We start from the raw sequence: 26478 nt of genomic DNA, 5'->3' as shown, positions 1-26478 counted from the left end.
AATTTTAACAGCATTCAGACCACAAGATGCCAAAAGTCTTCACTGAAATCAATATTACAAAGGCAACTATCATTAAATCCGCTTTTACACATACAGACTTGAAGACTGGAGAATTGACAGAATAGCAGTCATTAAAAATTGATCCCCAGTTCACAAGCTGTCACTGAGACTAAAAGACACCCCACTGTATAATGTGGGAAAAGCCATGCCAATCTGTTGAGCTTGTACGTCATTGTTGGACTACACAGTTTCAATGAGCATAGTGGCAACATCAGAAAATAACTGCCCAATCGGACTTGAGTAGGTGTATTACTGTGCTTGTTGCTAAACAATGTGCAAAGAAGGGTCCCGGCCATCCATTTGCACATTCTCCCCGTGTCAGCGTGGGTTTCCTCCAGCTTCCTCCCACAGTCCAAAGACATGCAAGTTAATTGGTGACTCTAAATTGCCCGTAGGTGTGAATGTGAGTGTGAATGGTTGTTTGTCTCCATGTGTCAGCCCTGTGATAGTCCGTCTGTGTGTCCAGAGTGTACCCTGCCTGTCACCCAATGTCAGCTGGGATAGGCGCCAGTCTTCCAGCAACCCTGTACAGGGATGAGTGGTAAAAAGTATAATGAATAAGTTGCTAAACAAGCCTGACATTTAGACTCATAGCAGGGAAGAGACACCCTGCGACTTTAGAATCCATAGGTGAGAACTCAGATTCGAAGCACTTGGCAAATGTCATTAAAAAAAAAAAAATAATGTCTCTTAGTGGTCTTTAAATAAGTCTGGCTTACCAAGAGTGTACAAAACATGAATAAATCCCTCTTCTGTCCTTTTTATCAATCCATACGGCAGCTGCAGGAGTCCTTAAACGCAGCCTAAATATTCACTCAGTCATCTAAATGAGCCGGGAGCATGCAGAGCCTCAAAGTGAATCGGGAGGCCTCCCAGAGCGCAACAAAGTCATTCCGGGTTTCCGAGTAGTAATTACAGAAAGCAGAGCCCAAATCATTCTCTCTACGAGCAATTCTTCCCTTTTTACTGCAGCACGACAAACTCTGAACTTGAGGGTTGAGTGCATTAACAGCTGCGAAGATGAAAGTTGTAACTGTATACTATATCATGTGTGTGTGTGTGTGTCACTGATTTAGCCACTCTTACTACGTCTAGTTATCTATGCCAGAGCCCAGTGGAAGTCAGACTGTGACCGTGCACTCAGACGAGCAATAGATTGCAATGTTGACAATACATCAGGCTTTAAGTGCCTGGGGCCAATCAATACCACAAAAGGCCTTGGCAGATGGATACAGACTAAGGCTTTCTTTCCACTAATTTATTTTTATTTTTCATTCCTATGTCGGGCCATTAGAGACGTCAGACCGATTAACTCTTCAATTCATCACGCGTCAACGCACCCACCACCATTGATTCACTCAGCTCCGTGCTTTGAGCCATCATTAAGCTCCTCCGCATCTGCCCTCACTTTTAGAAAAGTGTGTTTGACTATGACTGTGCCAGACACGGAGGAACTTGGCATCCAATAGCTGCGCACATGCAAAAACACAAGCTATTATGCAAATGGCTACAGTAGAATCCCCTTGAACTTTGTTCACACAACGCAGGGCAATGAAAATGAGACGATTTGCTCAATGTACGAAGAGTGGAGTGAAGCTGGAGTAGGAGAGGGTGCAATGGCCCTGAGTGCTCAATGCACTGCAGATGAAGAGGACACATGAACAGAGACAAAAAAAAACACAATCAGATAACGCAAAGATCTTCACCAAACTGACACAAATATACAGCATAACTAAACTCACTGCCAGAAAAGCCAAATACAGGCAACACAACCAAACACTGAAAGATGATGCAAATATGTACAACACAAGCAAGACAGATGCTTCAAGTTGCACGGAAAATAAAAACAGAGCTAAATTTTAAAACAAAGTTTCCATGGCACAAAAACCAATGAACATGCATGGACATGGATTTGCTTATGCTGTATGTATTTTCTGAGGGTCTCTGAATTGGGTCATGTTGTATGTAATTGTGGAGCATTACTGTATTTGGTTTGTTGTGATGTATCTGTGACGCATCTTTGTCAATGTGTTCAATGTGTGCATTGTAATTTAGTTTTTTTTTTTTTTTTTTGCCTCTTCTTACATTTCGGGCTGCTGGTTTATAACTGTCCATGTTTCCAGACTGGCTGCAGTGCGTGTTTGTGGCATCCAGGATGGTTCTAGTAATTCATGGTTTCTGTACTGTAGTTTTGAAAACAGTTTCTTCTGTTGTTTTACAAATTAAATCCAGACTCAGTGATTTCATTGATGGCAACGCTGGTGTCCTGGAACACGCTTCGGACTCTGATTGGTTCCAACTCACGTGTCACTGAAGGTCATAGTTTATTTACAGATCTTGAAAATACAAAAACAGGTTTCACACATCGGAAACTGTTCCTTTTGGAAACCCTAACCCTTCATCAGTCAACTGTCGAAACGTCACATGCAGTGATATGATTAAAATTTCCAAAAAGAGCAGTTTCTGGTGTACAGATCTGTTTTTGTACAGACCTCGAACACAGCCACCTTCGAACAGTGTATAGGAGTTATCCAAACTGTTTATTCCCCTTGTGGTGCAAGCCGAGCAGGAATGGGACAGCACCTCACATTCCTACTTTCGCACCAGTCCTTATTCACCATAAAGCAGACACCTCCTCCCCTCTGTCAGATCAGCATTTTGGAGCCACCTCTGAATGGCATATAGTACTAATCCAAAATGTTTATTCCCCTTGTGGTGCAAGCCGAGCAGGAATGGGACAGCACCTCATGTTCCTACTTTCGCACCAGTCCTTATTCACCATAAAGCACACACCTCCTCCTCCCCTTTGTCAGATGAGCATATAGAAAAGAGTCACGTGGTTGAAGCTGCTGTCCACGATTTAGCCAAGTTTTGGTGATACAAAGAATTTACAACTGGAAACTGGTGCAGGCATGTTGTCCAGTTTATTATCCAGGATGGCAGTGGTGCCCATGTTTTCCATCTTTTCCTCGATTTTACTGATAGAAACATTTGAAAACCTCGACCTGGCCAGCTAGCAGAAGTCGGCAGAAGGAGAGTTTACAGAATGGTGAGTTGATTTCCTCATATCTGAAAAGCTTCTTGCCACCATCTTCCAACACCAATCACAATAAGCACCTTGCAAAACAGACACAAGGGCATAAATGCTCGGGTTGGCCGGCTCTCTTTACTGTTTCTTAGACTTTTTTATTGGCATTCTCTTGTTTACAAAGCTGTTCTTGGCTTACCTCCAGCATACTTATGTGTCTACATTAAGCAAAAAATTGAAAATGGCTATACTTTCTGTTTTAAAAACATGTTTTTATTGTGTATGCCAAGGGAACGTACAGAGTCTGGCAAGCGAGCATTTCTGTAAGCAGCTCTTTATGTGTAAAATCTTCTGCAGAAGGACTTAAAGTTACACTCTTTGGTTCCTCTTGGATGTTTCAAAGGTTGCAGGGTTTTGTATATACTGTAGTCTTCTATATGCCAGTGTCAGGGTGTATCTTAGCTCGTCTTTGTTATCATATGCAGTTGCCCTTTTTTTGCATTTTTATGTTTCACTTCTAGTATATACAAGTGTATATACACTTCTAGTATATAGGCTTTTCTTTGTAGTAATCTTACTTTGTGTTTTGTATTGCTTGTTTTAGAGCTGTACATTTTCATTTTGTATTTTTGTTCTGTGTTGTCTGTCTGTAACATTAGCTGAACTGACAGAGGTGCAACTGAAAACATTTGCACCTACATATGGTGTGTTGCTGTTTTTTGTTGTGCTGTGTGTTTGTGGTGTGTTTCTATGTTTCACTGTGTTGGGTTCATCTGTGGTTGTGGTACGTTTTTATATCTCATTGTATTGTGTGTATTTGTGGTGCACTGCTGTATTTCATTTTACCATGTGAAAGGTATTCATGGTGTGTACTGTATCTGTATTTGGCTGTGTTGTCTGCATTTGTATCTGTATTTCTGTTTGCAGCTCAATTTGTTCATAGGTTCCTGCATATATGTTGCCCTACGCATTTCTCAAATAACCCGTTTTATTTCTGTGCAGCATTTATTTCTTTCCAAATGCTGTGCATGTGTTTGCATGAGTTTTGTCCATTTGTGTTTTCTTATGTTGCAGTGTGTTGAGCTGTCACGGCCACCACAGCACAGAGATATAAAAAGATGTATAGAGAGGAAAAACAGTGCAAGAAAAGATAGTGGAGGAACACCTTGCATAGGAGGAGGAGATAGAAAGTGGAGGGTGGAAGCTTAAGCCACACTGTTTGTCATGACGGGGCCTGATAGCGTCTTTAATATTTGATAGCAAAGTTTCACCCTTTTCCAATACTCACACAAGTAGGCACAGAGGAAAATCTATTTCTAAAAACAATATAAGAGATGGATTTGTCCAATTGAGAATATCCAGTTCAAGGTGATGTCATTCTCCAGCCTTCTCTCGGCCTCTCTCAGGCTTTAGTTGTGACAAGAATGGGGAACATAAAAGAGGCCTGTAACGCTACAAAGACACAGTCTGTGAGGTGTGAATCAAGGTTTGGTTCAGTGCAAGCAGAAGGGTGCCATCTCCCAAGATGGAGCGTCGTGTCAGCGCAGCAACCAAAGAAAATGACACAAGAGACAAATCCAAATCGGGAAGAGGGTTCTGGCACAAGAACAAGTGTAGACAGTTGAGGAGACAGAAGCAGCTGGACGGTCACATTTGATGTAAAAGGCATGCAAGCATTTTAATATTCGGCTCCCATAGCGCCATGTTTGGTTCATAAAATTCAATGCCGGTGAATTGATAGTGTAGAGTAACAAATCCATACTGCATCCCAGGAGGCCTCACAGTGAATACATAAAATCAGTGGTGGCAGTAAAAGGGATTGCATTAAAAACAAGATTTGCACAGTAATTAATATTTTGAGCTTTTAGTTTTTATTACAGCGCTGCACAAATTATTTATGAGTGTGCATTAATGATAAAGCTCTCAGTTGATACGTGGACGCCATCCATCTCAGAGAGGACTTTGATTAATTTAACTACTTACATGCAATCGTTTGAGGAATGTGGTGAACAAAAATTGCAACAATGTCCTGTCAATTGATTTCTGAAGCTAGAATGAGGCCAACACTATTGATCCGTATTGGCAATGCGGCAGTACAACATTGAAATATATTGTGTTTAATTGCGCCTGCCATCTTCTCTCTGCAGGCTGAAGAAATAAAATGAGGTGTACAGCAGATCCGCTGCAGCATGTTGCAAGAAGACAAGATGGGATATGCTCAACTTTTTTTTTTTTTTTTTTTCTGTGAGAGTGTGTGTCTCTGTGTGAATGTTGCACATTCACCAACAGTAGAACAGCAAGCCAACGGGGACATTTTGGCGGTCATGTTTTAATCATGCAAAAATCATGTCTAAAACCTTTGGGTGGATTCAGGTTAATTTTAGCATGGAGCAGACCTGTAGGTGTGTGAATGGCAGAGGTTAAACACAGCAGGCTGGAGGGGGGATTTTCACAACTTAATAACACAGTTTTTTTTGTCACACTCCTCCTCAGTGTGAAAGGCATACAGCCCCATGCAGGCAGGCTTTCTATAGGAGGATATTTAGCAAGTGACATATTCTACTGAAGGAACCAGTCTCCTTAAACATGATTTTTTTTTATCATCTCTTTTTAAAAAACCTCTTCATCAGGCTCCCTTTATAGGATGAGCCCAAAAACATTTGGTTTTAAGCCCCGTTTCCACCAAACACTTTCAGTACGGCACCTGTGGAACCAAAAGTAACCCTTCAAACATGGTACCTAGACCCTACATCCTCCTTTATCAGTCTGCACCTCGTTTATCGTCCACAAATCACCAACATTTTCAGAACAAAATAAAACAGGCTGCAGTGAGAGTCTGTCTCCATGGGATATTTAAACATACCAGCTTTGTGCATTTAGTCCTTTTCAGGCAAGCTCATGGGTTAAGAAATTTAAATTTAAGGTGTGTTGATGGATACACGTCGTCGACTCACACATTGACTAACATAGCAAGTTAATGTTCCACTTTAAAAGTTGCCGGCAGCCGGCCCAGTGAATGAAGTTATTTTTTCTCAGACTCCAGCTGCTGTGAGAGGCAGCAAAACATCCTTTCATTTTATAGTTACAGTTTACTGATGAAACTCTCCACAGTATGAACAGTGGTTACATGAGCCTCAAAACCAGACACAACTCAGCCCTGAGCAGAGTGACCGTCCTCTACTGACCAATCAGACTGCAGTGTTCACAGCTTCACCTTTTAGTACCAGATCTGTGTGCTAGGTACCCCAACAGAGGGGGGACCAAACATGGGGACGTCGCAGAACGGTTCCATTGGTACCATCCAACAAAAAAAAAGCAAACTGAACTGTACCGGACTGCTCGGTGGAAACGGGGCTTTAGACCTAATACAAAATTTGTCTGACAAAAACAAAACCAAGTGATGCCTCTTGCAACTAATAGACAAGCTTAGCAAAGCTCTGGGGAACACTGCAGTTACCCCGATAGCCCAGCTGGTTTAATGGATAGATGCAGGGAGTGGAAGGTGAACTTGATGGAGGGACTTTTTGGCTCGTTCTCAACGGCTGAAAAGCTAACCCCTGTCAGGACTGTGCCTCTCCGAAGTGCAGCTGCAGGCTACCAATAAGCTACACTTTGTCGTCTTTGAAATGTTTAATATTTCTTTGGACTTGCACATGTAGGTGGGGTGAAGGGACAAAAAGGGAGAATTGTTACAAACTCTGCTGTTTATTCTGATGTCATGCTGACTAAAATGGCAATGGCATTCTTAGCCAACTGGCAATACTGAGGTCAGCAAAATGTTTGAGGTCATGCCAATATACTGTATGATAAGTTGATAATGTAATTGTCGTGACTGGTTCACTGCAGTTTCAAGGCAGTAATGCTCAGCCGTGGCACTGACTGCTTTTTTCTATCACGGTATACCTTGAAGCATGTAAAAAAAACACCATATGGCCGTGTTAACAAGGTTAAAAACTTAAATTTCACTGGAGGGTTTTTAAACTGCCTGGGTAAAAGAAGGTGATGGGTTAGTGTAAAAAAAAAAAATTGCTGAAATAGGTAGGCAAAAGAGAGAGGGAGAGAGGAAAGATAAGACGGAAGGGAACCAAAAAATGAGATGCACTGGGAATTAGGATGGTGAGATAAGGAGGACAAAGCGGTCAAGGAGTGAACCCAGGAGAAGTCAAAAAATAAATCCAAAGGAAAGAAGCCAGTGTTTCTAAAAGAGCACCTCTTTAACACCTACTGTACTTCACAAACCCAGGCTGACAGTGAGAGAGCGAACCGGTCTGATCAATGTTCTCCTCTGTCCTTCAATGCCATCGCAATCTGAAGTCAGATCTCCAACTGAAATGTCTGCTCACCAAAGTCAAGCAGTGTCTGACCCGGGGTCATGAACTCAATCAGATGACATGCTGATCAAATTGGACCGTCACCCAGTACAAGTTTAACCGGCCTTATAGGTATCAGTCAAGCCCCAGGGAGCAGCACCAGGCTTTGAAGTCATTTTAACATACTGGACAAGCTGTTGAATTACAGCGTCTGGGTTTGTGATGCCACTGGGTGGAGAAAGATTTTTTACCATTGGCTTACACTGGGAAACAGACATCTGTCAATCAGTGCATATACATTATTTTGAATGTCACACGTGAAATGGCTTCTTATACTATCAGGATTTGAGCCATGCAGTCTGATAACTTTTCCAAAGTCTAGAAGAGCCACACAATTAAAACATTTTCTCTTCATTCAAGAGGATGTAGGGCTAAGCCAGAAGTTAGCTGCTCGGCTTGCTGAAGTCGATAGTGCGCCTCGGGCCTGTGTCCTATGGCTTAGCTAACTTTTCTGGCTTCTTGCACCACTGAGCAGCTTTCACAGGAATGACCTGGACCCCACCTCCCACACTGTATCCAGTTCTTTTTATACATCCATGGTATCAGTGCTACCACTCTTCTACGGAGACGATGATATTGGTTGCTTTATGGGAAATGTATTGTAGGATCCTGCATTTTGGGGGATTTGAATCAGTATATATCAGCCTCTGCCGCATCTGGTTTAGCCTTTGTTTTTTAATTAGTCACTTAGGAGTTGCCAAAATTTATGAAAGTGCAGTGCTAAATGATTTTAATGTCTAAGTTGACCATTCAGAAAATATACTATTTTTTTTGTATTTCCTTACACGTTTGCTAGTCCAGGCAGTTCTAACACTAATGGCGAATTTTATACCCTTTTCTACCACAATTAGCATTTATATGCAAGTTCTTCTAACACGTGAAAACTTACTAAAACAGTGGTTCCCAACTGGTGGGTCAAGTTTGTAAAAAGTACAGTGAATTTCCAGCACAGAGCTTTTATTTTGAAGTGCCGTTTCCAACTGTAAAGTGAGTGACTAACAGACAGCTACTTGACAGAGACAGCAAATTAGCTCAAACACATGGTCAAGGGTAGGTATGGTGTTGAATGTATTAAACTGTGTGGGCCTTGAAATAATGACTAAGGAGAAATCTGGACCCTGTGGCTGGACCAGTTGGGAACCATTGCACTAAACATGGGTGACAGACTCCTTTTTTAATGACAGTAGGTCAAAGCCATGTTCACAGCTCTTTAGTAATTGAGTATGTCTTTCTGTTCTTTATTTTGTACTGTCATGTTTAGGGTCATGAACGTGCTTGGGAAAACATGGTTAGTAAACAGCAGAAAGCAGCATGGAGGCCAGTGAATATGTACAGTGATAACTATATTTTTAGACGTGTTTCTTGTTCAGTTTCTCTTTCAAACTTGGTGGTGACTATTTTTCATATTTCTGCTTGGATGGAGATGGACAAAATGTTGCGGCAGCACGTCTTTGCTTCACAACAGAAAAGGGGCGAAAATTAGCATGTTCACCCGGGTCAATCAAAGCTGGAGATGAAAAATACCAGCAACTAGTGCACAGTAATTTGTCCAGGGAATGATTGCTGATTGTAGCATTTCCTAAAAATACAAGAGCTAGATGGTAGACGATGTTAGCGTCGGTTTTGTACAGTGGGAGAAGGGCTTTAGCGTTTCTAAACTGATCTACATCTGCTCACAAATGCTCTCATTTATAGAACAATTACACCACCAACAATGTCCATTTGAAACTCAGAAATATTGGCATTGAATTTTGAAATCTCATATCAGTGAAAACAAAACACAAACGCTGATCCCAGTCCAACATATCTCTGTGGCAGTCTGTCTTTCCTGAGGGGTGCTGATGGTCACTGATTGCGAGATATATATATTTTTTTCAGTTTAATCTCAACCACCCCTCCACCAGCACTCACTTTCACCTCCCCTCTAAAGTGGTAGTCCTCTCCCTGTGTGGATCTGCTCCTCTGTGGCCTGCAGGGGCTGATCTGTTGGCTAGCAGTGCTGGACAGTGATCTTTATCGATGGATGAGTGGAGCCCTGTGGGGCCTGTGCTGAGCTTTGAGTCGCAGCAGTGGGAGCTGGTGAGGACAGGGAGAGTGTTCCCGGGGCGAATAAAAGGAGGGGAACACTAAAAAGAGGCATAGAGCCTCACTCCAAGCCCACTCCTGTCCCTCTTCAGACAACAGATAGACACACTTTGTTCCTTCAGGCCTAAGTTTAAGCCTCTTCGCTCATCTGCACAGCTTTACCTGCTTCATTATGTGCTGCCGATCAGCCAGGTTTATAGGACAAATAAAGCAATCTGTCCTGTGTCTACATGCCTGGCGGGAGGACTTTAGAGAACAGCGCCTTCTCATCACTCAGGCAGCTTGGACATACATCACCAGAGTAGTAGATTACATTGCTTATGCACGCCTGTCCAAATGGTAAACACTGCAGCGCTAAGCAAATTCCCCGCCTGGGCTGACTTGTCTGATTGTACACCTCAGCTTCCCCCTCCGAGAGCACCCCGCCCCCTGCCTCCACCTCCTCCTCTGCTGCGGTGTGTGGCAGACAAACTTCTAGTGTCCATACAGAAGGGAAGAAAATCATTACTTTAAATCAGTTTGGCTGTTTGTGAGAGTCGCTCAGGACAGGAGAGCTGAGGATGGTAAAGCGCAGGCTGTCCTCATTGATCTGTGCAGCCCTCTAATCTCATTAACTGCCTCTTGATTTATTGAGATGGGGCCCAGAGTGCGCCAAGGTTATGGAAGCAAACACCCGGCCCACTCCCCCGCACTGAGGGTCGCATGGAATTGAGGTCAATTGACTGTTCGGCGGACCCACGCTCCCACAATCCCTTACACCAGCCGTTGCCTTCTCATTAATGTCTGTTTTGGGGTGTGGCGGGGGAGCTGTAGGAGGCGGCGAGCTTGGAGGGAAGAAAGAGAGCATTAGGGAATAAATTATCAGCCGTAATGAGGTGAGGCAGGGCTGCATCCCGTCATCAGAATCTTACAAGCTACACAACAGCGCTAATAATGCAGCATCGACAATACAGGCATCAAACGGAGCTATTGATTACACTGCAGCACACAGGTAAATTGACCAATAAATAAAGATACAAAGCAAACACACGCCCACTGTAATTATAAACCTATTGAGCCACGGTGATATATGACACAGCTGCAATTAGCTAATTCTTGCATGTGGTTTGAGTGATAGGATGATGATAATAAAGCTGCTGAGGCTGTCAGTAGCAACAGTTCAGTGTTGGGTGGCCACTGAGAGGCTCAATGGAGCAGCTGGTGGTTTAGTGCCCTGCTAAGTGACACTCTTGTTTCTTTATGAAGGAGGCAGTATACGGAAATCGCCCCTACACAAAAGGACTCGTTCTCAATATGTCAAATGTTACGTAGTGAAGAACAAATACTTGTTGAAATTGGCAGAAGAAGAGCTAGCTAACATTAGCTGTTAGAGCTAGCTAACATGGGGCGTCGGTGGCTTAGTGGATAGAGCAGGCGCCCCATGTACAAGGCTGTTGCCGCAGTGGCCCGGGTTCGACTCCAGCCTGTGGCCCTTTGCTGCATGTCATTCCCTCTCTCTCTCCCCCTTTCACACTTGACCTTCCTATAAATTAAAGGCAAAAACTGCCCAAAAAATATATTTTAGAGCTAGCTAACATTAGCCGTTAGCAGCCAATGGGCGGAACTAGCCACTAACGGTTGCATTGAGTTTATTTATGTTGTGTTTAAGCTCCATTCAGTAAAATGAGGACTGGGGGAAGTATATTATACTGTTATCATGACACGTTCAAATGCAGTCTTGTAAAATTAAGTTTTTGTCAAGAAACTTAAATACAGTTGTGTAAGCACCATTTATCAGTGTTAGATAGATATGACTTGCTACGATACAGAGAGAATGTTGAAGAGGACGTTAAATATGTGAGGTTACTTCGTTCTTGTATATTTTGACATTTGCAGATCTTTACATTGGTCCTGTGTGGCTACCGTTCATATGTGACAAATGAAAAGGAAGTAGAGTTTTTGTTGTAAAGAAAATAAATGAGGACGGCAGAGCAACACATTCATTCATTCATTGTTGGCGTTGCTACCGAGCCGACTCAACGTCTAAAGGCTCATTTATGCTCCCTTTACATACGAAAATGTATACGTCTGTTTCAAACGATGTTACCGTCACGGCCCACATATTTCCATGCACCCTTTACGTTGGCATGGATGTTAACCAATATATCCACCAGGAGGCAGCCCAGCGTCAAAAGTTTATGACAACAACAAACTCAAAAACAAACATGGCGACTGTGGAGGAGATATTGATAATGTACGTCTTGCATAAAAGACAAAAACAGAGGCAGCGTTGTAGGAGGCGGTGGTCGGTGAGGCTGTTAAATACATCGCGACTGGAGGACAGAGAATTCTTTTCTCTAGTACTGCCGATGAGAGAAATTGAATTGTTATTTCTTCTTTGTGTCTCACTACAGCTACGTATCGGGTAGTGACAGCAACACTGCCCCCACGGTTCCCGGTGGTACTGCTCCGTTTGGCCCGTATCCGTAAGCTTTATGGAAACATGCAGAAATACGGACGAAATGAATGCGGAGCACGGACAGAAGGCTCCATCCGTATCCGTATCCGTATTTAACGTTGAGCATAAATGAGCCTTAAAGCCGTCTCCTGACGTCATTAACGTGGTTATTCATAGAACTAAATTGAGATGAAGATAAAAACCATGCAGACTAAAGACAGAAACTACAAGTTGTTTAAAGGAGAAATTTGAATCTGAATTTGAGCTTATTGAAAGGTAGTGTAACGAAGGGCTGACTGGCTTTAAAACAGATCAGTTATTTTCTTTATAATGAAGATTTCTTTTTTTCCCCGGCAAAAAAAAGAGGAATAAATGACTTTGGCACAGTAGTGCGTCGAGCTAAATGCTAACACTGAGCATGCTGGCATCAGACATGCAAATCAAAATTTAGTAATTTTACAAAACAGTGACATAACAAGACGATTTCATCACAATGACTCCCCTCATAGAGTCAGTACACAATCTTAATGAGTTCCTGCTGCGCCCTAACAGTGACCTGCTCCAGTGACTTTCCCTGTCATCATCTCCACAGTGTCACAGTATGGTGTATATTATCAATCCATCTGCATCGTTACTCATCACATCACAGGCAGACTCCAACTGATGAAGCTTCTGCTAACCATTATGTTCATTATTTATTCATGTGTTAATTATTTTTGATTACCAATCAATCATTCATTCTAAAACAAATATCACATATAATAGAAAATGTCCATCTTAATTTCCCAGAATCCAATCTGATGTCTAATTTACTCTGAGTTGCATCGGATATATTCATTTTATATTGTTAAAAAATTAATCTGAGAGGGGAGAGAAAATATATTTAATGTACTTGTGAAGCTGTGACCAGTGTGTGATTACTTTATCTGATAAATCAATAAAGTGACAAATTAGTTAACAAAATTACAATCAGCTTTCTGTTAATCAACTTAATACTTTGCTATCAGTTAACTAAATATGTTAACATTGCTGATAAGACAGTGTTGGATTTTTGAAGGGCTACTACAGCAATTAATTTAGTGTTACACTTCCATAATGTTGGGGCTTTATAAGGTACAGATAAAAACAATCCATAGAGGCAGAGATATCCTGACGTTTAATCCCAGGTGAAATCACAGGATCAGAAATTTCCCATAATTCACCTCTATAGCATTTCCCCTTACATCCTTCCTGCCTCCTTTGTCTTTAAAGCTTCACACCCAGAGTTCTTCACTAAGGCTTCCTGTTAAAACTTCCAATCCAGACCACGACAACCCTGATGATGTCACATTAGCAGAGTAAACTGATCTTCACTGGCAAAATCTGTGGTATGTTCCTTTTACTACAAGTGACAGCGCTGCTGTTAATGTCAAATTTACATTTATTACATAAAACAAGAGCAAAATTGTGGGATCAAACTGGCTTTGAGCTATGAATGTTCTTCCTCCTCCATGTAATGAAAATAAATTGGAAATAATAGGAGCATTTGACGGTGTTTGTTTTGTGGAGATACAGTTTAACATTTTTGGACTGCGGACAGAATCTGGTGGGTTTGTGTGGGTTTCTAATCTGTTTGTTTTGGATCCAATTTTCAAAACTGCAATTACCTACCAGGTTTCATCTCTGACAAAATGGTACACGAATGCAACAGCTGGAATGAGGCCAGTGTGGAGTACTGCTTACTGCAGAAATCAACTGATCTTAAAGCCTCTGGTTTCAAAGCTTTAATATTTCATGTTAAAGAGAAACATTTAAAACTAAATGAGCAACAATCAGAATGTGAGTAAAATACAGCGAGTGTGTTTACGTAAACATAAATAACCCATTTATGAGTGTGTTTCTGAAGTATCCTGTTTATGTGTTTGAGTACGTAAACATCATATCCCATTATCAGAAACCAGCATTATTCTATCTATGAGAAACATGAATAAGCTACGTGTGAAAGAAACCAAAATACTCTCTTATCCCGTTTATTAAGCGGGGTTGACTACCTGCGCAGGTGCGGCTTCAGCCAAATTATGTAACATTATGTCCGCAAAAAGGCCCAACAGAGGCTGTACTTCCTGCGACAGCTCAGGAAGCTCAACCTGCCTCAGGAACTGCTGATCACTTTCTACACCGCCATAATCCAGTCTGTTCTCTGCACGTCCATCACCGCCTGGTTTGGATCTGCCTCCAAACTGGACAGGAACAGACTGCAGCGGACAATCAGGTCTGCAGAGAGGATTATTGGGACTGATCTTCCCTCCATCCAGGACCTGTACCGGTCAAGGGTCAGGAAACGCCCTCACACCCTGGACACAAACTGTTTAAACTCCTTCCCCCCGGTAGGCGCTACAGAGCACTGTTCGCCAAATCTACCTGCACAAAGACAGTTTCTTCCCCCAGGCTGTTGCTCTGATGAATGCCTTACAGTTACAGAGTGGCAGGACAAACAACACTTGCATCTTTGCTTTATTTCTCAAAATTTGACAACATACAATTGCACTATTTACCTCACAGACTTGTATATTTGATGTGTATTTAGGGCTTGTAAATATAACTTGATTTAATTTTGAATTTAGTTTAGTTCTACTTCCACTTTCTTTGTCTAATTTTGAGGACTTAATGTCAACAGTGGTACACTGAGAGCAAAGTTTACCGAAGTCAAATTTCTTGTATGTGCACACGTACTTGGCCAATAAAGCTGATTCTGATTCTGAAACACAAACAGTGCTAGCGGCAGCAAGTTTTGTCTTTCTGTAATGAAAGAGGCTGCGTATCTTCACCACTGTTTGCCTGTCTTATGCAGTGAGAGTGGAAGTGACAAGCTGGCTACAGTTTGAAGGACAGTTTTATGAGAGCAGTGTAGCTGTTTCCGGGATGAACCTTAGCTTAGTACAAAGGTGGATGTGTTCAGAGCAGACAACTGTTTGCGATCGGAGGAGAAAAGATATTAAGTTAAAGGTTCATAACCATGTCTTGATTAGTATATGATCACCTGAAACAAAGAATTGTTGTGTTTTTGTTACCTTAGAATGGGACGTTTAGATCTACATGCGCAGCGGATCCTCTTCAATGGAGTCTGCCATGTTGTTCTACAGTAGCCCAAAACAGACAATCACTGCCACTAGATTTGCAATTTTGTGTTTTCATGTTGTTCTCCTACGTGCTTGGCACACAGGGGAAGTTTCAGTTCTGCGGCTTCACAGCTAAATGTCACACTAAACAAAAGGTCTCCAGTGTTTTTCAGGCCACTGGGACCACTACATATATTGTATAAAACTGAATTGCACTTGAAATAATTCTCTCTTTCTTCTTTCCCTCTGCACCTTCTTCGGTGGTATCAGAGTTGGAGGGTGTGTCAGAGTCTCTTGTTCAAATTGTTCCAAAACGATCCATTGTGGCTCACAAAAATGTCCTTACACTTGGAATAACAGCACAACCAACTGGCCAATATGTGTCAATAATATGTTAATGTCAGCTAACTAGTTCACCACGCCATTAGGGATAAGGGCTGCATACTTAGCATCATTGCACAAGAATTCACTGGTAAAAGTTCCTATTAGAATTATTTTCAAATTATAATACAGTGTATTTTTGCTAATAATATGTTGGATTAATGTTAAAGTGTATTTTCAGACATCTTTTACTTTTGGGGGGAAAAAAACAACCTAAAATGAAAACGTTAAATTATCAAACAATAATTTGGCAGCCCCCCTGCAGTAACTCTGAGGACCCCTAGAGGTCGTAGCACCCCTGTTGAAGACTCAGGCACTGGACCTTTAAGTTGTCAGGAGGTAGTGAATGTAGGGTAGGCTGCTAACCCGTTTTCTCTGCACTCATGTAAACACTATATCCTGAATATGATCAGAACCTGGATAAGCCTCGTGAACAGGTTATAGATATCCACGTAAACGCACCCACTGAGAGTTTGACACTACAGACTCAGACAATTTGCTTCATTAGGACTGCATGGCTGTGGTTTGATTAGATGTGATCGATAGTGGTCTGGCAACGTACGCAAACAGCCAATGAACTGTCAACGCACTTCGGTTCAAATTATGCTGAATTGTGATGCGTGCATGAGAGTATGTGACATCAGAAGACGGGCACAAACACAGAGAGAACCCAAACTGTCTGAACTTTTGCTGATTGAGAAAATAAGTTCGCAGCTACTGTATATTTCCATCACATTTGACTGATTACATACATGAAAACTTCCATCTTGGTGGGGTTAATCTCTGCAGGCCAATACTATCCTTTTGTATAAGTCTTATCTCTCACCTGGTATTCACTGGGCCAGAAAGTGCTGACGGCGAGCTCCACCTGGTGCCACTGGCGTCCCTGGGAGCCTGAGATATTCCACACAGCGCTGCCCTTGGGGCCCGCGTTGACCCGGATGTAGACGTGCAGGTCCCCGGGGCTGTGGCCGTCGCGGCTGTACAGGAAGTAGCTGAACTGGATGCAGTGGGTGTCGTTCTCGCTGAGTGGGAGCAGGAGCAGCTGAGCTCGCTGGCCCCCGAAATGCTGCGAGGAATTGACCATCATGAAGGACCCTGGAGGGGGGAGGACAGAAGATAAGGAAACATCAGAGGACTATATGTACTTTTTATTGCTAACGACTGCTCATTTTATAGTTCAATTATTATTGGCAGACTCTCAAAGACAGCTTACTGTGGTGACTTGAACAGATAAAGAGCAGTTTGAAAGTTTAGTGCGAATAAAACAAAACGACCTTGCCAGCAAACGACTCTTCTTCTAAACAGCGATTGCAATACCTACACACACTTCACAAATAGCAGCCATTTCAGCATTTCCACCTGCCAGAGAGCGCTGAGTGACCTGAAGTAAAAAAAAATAACAAGATCCAACTCTTTCACCTGTAACACCTCAGCCTAGGATAGATATGTCATGTTAGTTTTCACCGGCTAAAGGACGTCTGCCTCTATTTTTTTATTTTTAAACACGGAAGAAGAGTCTGAGAGCCAGAGTTGACAGGCTCAAGGTTGTTACCCAGAATATCTGTGTGATCCTCTCTGGCTATTTGTCTGTATTTGGTCTGTCTTTGCTTCTCGCTGCTTCCTGCTTTCACAGGGCTTCCATCAGTTTTGTAGCGCTGCCTCAGATCTGGTGTGTTCAAAGCTGCAGCGCTGGGTGTCAGATTGGGCTTTCATTTTGGACTGAGGTTCACAGAGTCACTGCTGGCTCTCTCATCCTTGCAGCACAGCAGAGATCCCCTGGCCATGAGAGGAGCACCACAATGGAGGGAGGGGGGGTGGATGAAGAGGGAGCTTTGCCTTTGTCTGTGGCCTTCATAGCAGTGGGAAGCTCAATTTAAAGTGAAAAACAAAACACATACTGCAAAAGTGACTTGATTAGCTTGACTGTCTGTCAGTAGATGCCTATTCAGCGCTAATACAACACATTTTATTTCAACCTGACACAATAATTTGTCCACATCCTGGAAAACCATCATAAATACAAGTTCCACTATTAAAACCAGTAAAGATTCTAAAATAATCCCACTTTATGTCAGCCATAATCTTTTTCTTCCACCGAACACTTAAACAGGGATCAGGCTGCACAGCATTTATGTTTTTTAAGATGGTCACTATGTCAAATTAAGTGGTCCTGTCACGACTTGGCCCAGAGAGACGTCAGACCTATCATATCTTTTACAGCCAGTCTGACGTGCAAAGGTTGTAGAGCAGGAGAAAGGCTTTCAGGATCAGGAGCATCAACAATCATAGCATAACAGAGGATGCCTTAGGCAATGTCAGACAAAAATCCTGACATGCTAGTCATTCCAACAGGGCCGAGAGGGGGAACCTGCATGCTGGAAATGGTTGCTGATAAAAACGACAAAAACACAAAAAATATCATTAATTACTCATGGGGTTTTTTTGACAGTGTTGGTCAGGTCATATGTATAGGGCCTTACTGTCACCATAGCTGTCACTACTTCAGTGTATTTCCAGCTCATTAAAGTTAATCATAATGTTTTGGTCACCTAATAAAGTTTTATTCAGAATTTGGTCGTATTAAAGACCCTCTAAGGAGTCTGATTCTGGTAGGCAACTAAATTTTGTCTTAATGGTTTTTAAGCCTGTTTTTTGCCATAGATGGCAAATGCCCCAAGTGCCAAACCCAAGACTTCAAAGCGGGAGTCCACAAACAAATGGGTGACATCATGGTGGCTACATCATTTATTTTAAAAACTCTATAGGCTCTACTCAACAGGAGCATTGGTGAAAGTTGTTTCACTGTAATAAACTTGTTTTTATGCCCATTTTTAATCTCCATAATAAAAAATGCCTCTGATTTCCTCTGCATGACTCATCAACTCCCTATTTTTGTCCAATGCAAATGTTAGTATCAATACAGGAAGCAGTATGGTCTTCACCCTTCTGTGTGTTGTGCCCTGGAAAGTACAGGCTTCCATTCAGAAAACCAGAGCTGCAATTTACTTTTGCCTTTAATTATTGTTTAGCCTAAACCCAAATAGAGGGCAGCACAACACTACTCCAAAAGGGAAACAGTCTTTTTACAATTAGCTCAGGTGGCATGTATCTGTAAATTGAAAAATAGAAGACGAAAAGAGAGGAGATAAAACATTACTGAAGCAGACCTGCACTTGTTGCATGTCCATAACGGCTGATAAAAACCCCACAAAGACAAATTCATGTATTAAGGGGAGACACTACAGTTAAATAGAGTAAAACTTTTAACTATGAAACTATGAAACTTCCCCAGTTGATTACTTACATCGAGACAATTATTTATTACAATCTATAAATCAGGATATGAATATGTGAACAAACCCCTCTGTACAAACCTTCAGAATATTGACAGAAATAATAACTTTGGTGTATATAGGTGCTGCTGAAGTGGAGATTTCTTACTCAGAGTATATGAGAGAAAAGAGAAAGAGAAAACAGCAGCTTTCGAAGATGTGTTTCCAGAACAAAAATGTGACGAAAACAAACACCCATGTCACAGACACAAAACAGCCAAACATCTCAAAATTGAACAGTGCATAAAAAACTGTTTTCACAAATTCTGCAATAAATAAAACTTATATAACCTTTACCTCATCTCTCACAATAATAAAGACACGCTGAATTAGATATTATCTTGCAAAGGTATGAGAATTTCCCTTCTGCAACATTTAAATTAACTAGTGTTATAGTGGAGAGACTGTTCACGTGATCCCTCTTTAACTTTGGAAATTTACAAGAAAAGGGTGATCTGAAACAAAGTTTGAAATATGCTGCCTAATTTATTTAATTTACGAAAACTATGTTGTTTTGTTTGACGAGCTAAAAATAGATCTTTGGTAATCAAAACTCTGACGAATGTATGTTTTGTTTTCGTTGAGGAGACGGAACGAAAGTGATAATGGTGGAATATCAGATATCCAAAATGAGACAAAGGGAGAACAGAATGATAAATTATTTAAACTATGAAGCTGAGAGCAGCCGTGCTTGAATATATTTTCTACTGCCGTTAGAATGGTGTGGGATTTGAGCACCCACGAGCAGGCAAACTCCAGCAAATAGTCTGCACCAGGATGTTTCGCTGGCCTGTGAAACACTCACACAGAAGCATTTTCTCATCACAGTTTTCTCTGACAGAAAGTCAGTTTTAGTCACTCACTCATGTCAGAGGACATGAGTTCAACCATCCAGACGAACATGTTGCAGATGTAGAAAGAATTCAGGCTAAAATAAAATTATTTTTCTATCTTTTAACAGTGAGATCAATAAGTCAGAGTTTAAATTTGAACCTTCATACAAATAGTTGTCTTGTTATCTCAGATAAACACTTGTAGTCCTTTATACCTGTTAAAAACTCTGTTGGAGAAATGCAATTTTGTGAATGTAAAGTTGCACTTGTCTGAATGAAATTTCAACACTTGGAACCTGTCAGCTCCATTCCAATTTCTGATACGTGTATTTGTCTAGTTGACTGAAATATTTAGAGATGTCGTCAACTCAAACTATGAGGGATAAAAATGACTAAAATGTGACGAAAACAAATAAGCATTTTTGTCGAAAAACTGAGACCAATGCTGTGTCTCAAATCGCGTACTTCTGTACTTACACTTAATATTTTGAGCACATACGTGCGTACACACTGAGAAGTATGGAAAAATGCAGTGCACTATGAGTACAAGAAGTTGAGTGTGGAACTATGGACACTTCTCGCCCTCAATGGTCGCCATTTTGGCTACGTAGCGGAAGGGGAGTGACCACTTTTCAAACTGGAAATGGCGGCCGAGGACTGTGGGACCACTGCATTGTACAAATGTAAGATATACATGTGTTTTTTGCACTAAGCACCACCATACTGTTGTGGGATATAAGCCAGCAGTATGTTTATTGGGTTAATTTAGCAGTCTGTAATGATTTGGTACCGCGAACGATAACGCAAATGCTAATGCTAGTTTGCTAACTAGCTAACAGCTGCACATTAGGCATTAAAGGAAGAAGAAGAGGTCGAAATTTGCGTCGTTTGAGGCAACACTACCCTGTTGAGATTCACGCACTACGCCAATGAGTACATAGTGAACATAGTATACTACATGGAAGTGTACTAATAGATGTGTGTGATTTGAGACACACAGCAAGACTAAATTTGAAATAGCTGCCAAAATTAACACTCCTGCCTGACTCATTTTTCACTTTCTAATCGCTCATTCAGTTCATCCATTGAGAACTTCTGCTCTCTAAGTGTTCTTTCATCGTAACTTCATATAGACAAATGTGATATGATGAAGGAGACAAAAGGTTGGGCAGTGATCTGTCTGTGTTTATTACCTCGGACTGGTTAAAGTGGCCTTGGGGATCACATGATTTCCTCCCTAACTTCTAATCTTCCAATCATCATCATCACATCGACTCTTTGATGCTGCCGGCGGGAGAGCGAACGCATGCTAATTGCACTTATAACCTTCACATTCGGTGCGGCGGGTGCCACCGCCCGAGATGGCTGCGGCGGACAGGCACAGACAGCGGCATCGTGGGTAGTGTAGTTGCATCAGTACTGTAGTTGAGCGAGAGTGCAATCAGAGCCCTGCCTCCTGCCATTAATCACACTGACATGGTTATTAGGCCATAATGGCAACCGAGGGAATGCTTAAACCAGAGAGATGGCTGTAATACTTGCTCACTGACATGCAGGACACATATCTGCACACACACACACTCTCTTCTCTCACACACACACACATTTGACAGGCCCAAAAGCAGACTCAGATCCAAGTCCTGCTGACCTTCCCTAGAGTAAGAACTGGCTTCCTCTTTCAACTCCCTCGTCATTCCTCCTTCTCTATCATCTTACTTTCTTTTTGTCCGTCTTCCTCTGCCTCGCTTTTTCACCTCAGCTTCTTCTACTTCCTGATCCTCAACCTCCACCTGCTCCTTTTCATCCCAACTCTCTAAAATGCAAACAATCCTAATCAAACACAAATAGCACGCTGATTTATTTTCACACAAAGATCCGCCATCTGTTTCCTGTTTTCGAGTAAAAAAGCAGAATCCAAGCATCAAAGATAAATACCAGCGGAGGTCTTTCATTAACAACTGATGCGTGGACTCATTTTCATGGAGGATAAGAAACGTTCCAGTTATTTTGGATGTGTACTTTATTTTTTGACCTGCTTATAACAAATTGCACACAACCCTTTTGCCCTTTAATGTGCTCTGAACAGAAGACATTTCCTTCTGAGTACAGCTCTTTCTTAAGTAGTTTGTGTTATCAAGTAATTTCCCATGTCTCAGCTGTGATACAGTTGAATCACTTGTTATTCAAAAGCCAAAAAGTCACCGGGAGTCTGGTTTAATGCACGGCCTGCAGTGTACTCTGATTGCTTAGTCAGAATAACAAAGGGGAAAAAACAGAGACGGGTCAAAATGCAGGTCAGACACAGTCGACCTGTACATGAGGAGCTTTAAAATGCATGTCACAAAGCCTCCCTGTCCACTGTCCGTCCCCTCCGTTGGCTCCATCTTCCCTTCCCCTAAAGCATAGATGAGACGTCAAACTGCCAGAAACATCCTGTGATAACTAGCAGCTGCTGTCCTTTGAGATCTCCCTGTATTTCTTGGACAACGCTGATATTTTTTCTCTCTCCTCCACCTGCTCGCAGGCGAAGCCGGGCAGGCTCTGGCTTCGCCCCCGCCTCCCCCCCTGCCCCACCACCGCTGCTGCTTTGATGTGCGAGTTCTCGGGGGGGCTCTGTGGCTAAATTGCTTTTTCTTCAGCTAGGAGAGCTGGACCCGCTCATTGTTGGAGGGCAAGTCTCCAGCTGTTCTTATGACAGGATTGCACCGGGAAGAATGAGGGGGAGACAGTGAAGACACATTGCCTAAGCTACAGTAATGCTGGGTTTCTTATGATATTGAAATATCTTTCAGCCGCCCATCCTATGTGGTTAACCAAATTTAGACATCGCCTTTACAGCAGCTTTGTTATTGTAAGCTTCTCATGGCTCATCTGAAGCCACAACCACCAACTGCCTTATTTATTTAAAAGGAGATTTTAAAGCACTATGAAAATGACTCTTAACCATCTGAATGGGATGTAAGCTCATCATCGTTCACTCTCTGACTTACTGTGATGTTACGCTGACATCAGCAACGACTGCCTCATGACGCTGCAGGTCTTAGATCCAGGTACAGCAATTAACTTGATGGGAAACATCTGGCTTTCTCCTGAGCTCAGATCTCATATGTTTGACCAGCAATATCACATTATGTACAAACTGGCTTATGCACTTTAACATTACCTGCATCCTCTGCACCGTCGCCCTTATTTTATGCTTTGTACGGTGACCTTGGGTGTTTTGAAAGGCACCTTTTTAAATAGAATGTATAATATTATTATTGTCATTAACACTATATTTTCTGTTTATCTATACTATTTTTTACGTAAAAAGTTTAATGTGGAAACAGAATATGTGTTGGTAAATGAGAACTCTCATCTACCCAATAAAAATTAACTAATTCTAGGACTGTGACTAACAATTATTTTCTAAATTAATCAATGAATCATTTGGTCTATAAAACATCAGACAATGCCAAATCCCGCAAAGTCTGACTAACACACCGAGATAACGCGATTGAGAGTTAAATTACTCCTGCATATAGACAGTCAGGGCGCATTCACACCAGGATTGTCCGGGGGATTCGGTCTGATTGGGCGGGGAATGGCGAAAAATTCACACCTTCATTTGGTTCTGTTCACTTTCACTCGGCACTTTTTAAAGCAGACCAAACCGCCTGGACAACGTCACGCAGTTACAGCGGCTGCTCGTTTGGGGGGCGGTATTGCCCGAAACGACCACTGACCAGGAAGAAAAAAAGCATGAGGAAGAAGAAACCCGGCACATTGAGTGGCCAGGACCGAAAACGGAACTCCATCTCCTTCAGCCGGCTTGGTCACCACAAAAACACCAAACACCAAAATGCACCGCGCTCTACATCACTTCCTCTCTTTGGTTTGCTGGATAGTCCTTTTGCATTTCCCACTGTAAGTGAACTGCACCAGGATTCACTTGCAAGTGAACTTAGACCCTCAGTTTTCAAATGGACCAGGGATCGCTTGTTTGATCCGCACCAGAATTTGAATGAGTGTTCACACCACTCCAAACGAACCAAACTATCCGTGGAAGCAGACGAGGGTTTGTTTACAGCGGACCAAGCTCCACAGCTTCTGTGCCGGGCTTTAACTCAGAAGTGGAATAGGAAAAAATGCATAACAGAAGAAGAAGCCGGTCACAACATGGCGAAATCTACATCCAGACTTTTTTGGGATGGTTGTAATGTACAGAGCTGTAAAGTTGTCCACCATGGTACTGGTTTAACTTTGGTTTTGGTTTACCACTCAACTTGTCTGTCGATTGTTTGGTCTGTGACATTATAGGCAACCTATCATAGTGGAGTCAGACATCAGTCAATCAATTGATTCCCCCTCCCTTGTCTGTATACTAGGACAAGGACAGTGATCCAATTAAATAGCTCGACTTAACTTTGCATGTAACCGTACTGACAGTGTTCACCAGCTAGCCGCTAACTGTGTCCATCTGCTGTTTGGTGCTGGGCAGGTAATGCACAGAGGGTTTACTGCAGCTTTTTGACTGACAAGCTGCCTGGAAAAAGCTTGATGAACGCAAGACTTAATCAAAACAGTAAAGTCGTGGAGCAGAAAACAACAACAACAATGGGCTGAAAAATGCTGGAAAATGAATCTGTGTAAAGCTGAGGGGAACGGCAAAGTTGGGTAATAACGTCCCGTGGGATTGTCACTATGAGCGACACCTTTTACACTGAAGACAGTCTTTTGTTCAGGTGTTGATATAAAAGTATTAATTAGTGCAGCTTTAAGCACATTTAGCTGACGATCCTCACGCACTCTTACTGTAATTTAATTAATTAGTGTAATGATGTAATTAACTATGTAAAAGAACATAAAGCATGATTTTTTAAATATAATTTTATATCTTTAAAGCACTTAGTGTAAGAGAAGTGATGCTGCTGAAGGTTAACACACTTGCACATATTTCTCCAAACAGGCCCAGTGTCTCTCTTCATTTTAGCTCAATGAAGTCAACATGATTGATGCAGCAATTAGAAACTTGGAGATATTACCGGCTCTGATAACCTTACTCAACACCCTTGAGGACACACGCAGAGCCACATACTGTACACGCACACACAGGTCGGTGTAAAATAAAAATACACCCAATGCAGGGAAATTCTCCATAAATCCATGAAAGCTGATAAGGCTCCATCTATTTCTCCCATGACCCTGCCAAGGGCGAGGGAACATGCATTAAGAGATTAGGGGACGGCCTCAGCTCCCTGAATTCATATCAGAATGTGGGGTGGGAACCTGAGTCATAGGTCTGCTTGCTTTTATCACACTTACACTAAGGAAAAAAAAAAAAAAGCGTGGAGGAGCCGAGAGTGGAAACGAGGGGCGGGGAAGTGCTGCAAGAAAGGAGGAAGAGATAGTGGGGGCTTTTATCTTTATGTTTGTCTCCGTCATTTTTCGTTAGCTTTCCCTGGCTGCCATCAATAATGCTTTGTATAACTCAGGCGGCCCCATTCTACACAGTGACAACACCATCTTTCCTCGGAAAAGGCCAAGCAAAACCTGATGCATTTTAATAAAATTTTTATCTAACATTTTCTACCTCTCACCGCCGCCTCCACCTGCACTCTCCGTGAATAACGCTTAGCAGTCTAGTTTCTGGTGATGTTGATCGAGATTGTGTGATGGCTGAGAGTGAGCTAGACTATTTTCCTCGACCCCCTCCTTCAGGGCATTTGGAGAAGGTCATCCGAGATTTTCAATTTGGTCTCAGAATTTGGTCTTTCAGATCTTCATTTGCTTTCTGTCTTTTATTCTTTTTTTTCTGATATTGCAACCTGGAGCCACAGTGACCTCAGATGATATTGCACATACAAGAGAAGTGAAGTACGGCGAGGGCAGATGATTGGGAGGGCACAGATTGGTCTCGCTGTTTGCTCCTCTCTGTATTTCTGGCTGTAGTGTGTGATCCGCTTGGCTGGCAGGAACACTGGGGCTGGGACGCTTGTTTACCGGAGCCAAAAGGCAATGCAGATTTTGCCATTTACAAAGTGACACAGTGCTTACACCGTGCAAATGGGAAATCTGCAAACCAACAGCAGCTGGTCATGAATGCGACACTGACGGAGCCGAAACACCCCGCAAACAATACAAGTCTGACTGCAGCTGACAACTCGAGCTAATGAATTCCCCAGGTGGGACTCAAGAGACCGGCAGACAACCTGGAGACTGTTGACAACAACAGAGTCATTACTGTGTTTTTGCACTGACACTTCCAAGGTACAGCGATTAGCACCACATACTGAGTGAAATGTGCAAACAACTTTCATTGTGTATGCAAATGCTGCATGGCATGTAGCAGTAATACTTGAGCTGCTGTTCTGGTTTTGCTGCAGGATCCGATTCTTTCCCTCATGCTGAACCCTCATCCCAAACTGGTACTTGAGTCAAGTATCAGCACATAAAAATACTCTATCTACTGGTGTCTGTTAAGTGGTGCAAAATTCACTGGCACAAATATTCTTGTTTATGAAGATTTTCTGTTGTGGAATTTAAAACATATGTTCAAGAGACAAAGCCCTCGAGTAGCCACAGTGATTATGACAGGAGTTAAGTCGGAAGTCGGGTGATGCTGCTACAGAGTGTGAAACAAAATGTCGGACTTCAACACACTGTTTGTTAGGGATGGGAACTGACGACATTTCAGTGATACCAATGCCACCATCGATTCTGCTCATCGGCTTAAAGGGGAACTAATGTTTTTTTCAACCTGGGCCCTATTTTCCGATCTACTTTTGTCTAAATGAGTGATAGAATGTTCAATATTTGACATTTCTCCAGTAAGAAGCTAGGGCTGACCTGCCTGCAGCCCGTGAGCACGC

The 26478-nt window shown here is 42.2% G+C and overlaps 1 protein-coding gene across 5 annotated transcripts in view; it reads right to left on the bottom strand.

Annotated features, from left to right (window-relative positions):
- The window catches only part of ptprua (protein tyrosine phosphatase receptor type Ua), a 281709-nt gene that overhangs the window by 126607 nt on the left and 128624 nt on the right, over positions 1-26478 (bottom strand). For all 5 annotated transcript variants that reach the window (XM_033636998.2, XM_033636995.2, XM_078175484.1 and 2 more), the window contains exon 3: positions 16286-16557. In XM_033636998.2, the coding sequence (XP_033492889.1) occupies positions 16286-16557 (272 nt within the window). The remainder of the gene's footprint in view (positions 1-16285; positions 16558-26478) is intronic.

This window comes from Epinephelus lanceolatus, chromosome 16 (assembly GCF_041903045.1).
Source record: "Epinephelus lanceolatus isolate andai-2023 chromosome 16, ASM4190304v1, whole genome shotgun sequence".
In the NCBI taxonomy this organism is placed as follows: Eukaryota; Metazoa; Chordata; class Actinopteri; order Perciformes; family Serranidae; genus Epinephelus; species Epinephelus lanceolatus.
The sequence above is the reverse complement of the archived record's forward strand: the minus strand, read 5'-3'. Positions and strand labels throughout refer to the sequence as shown.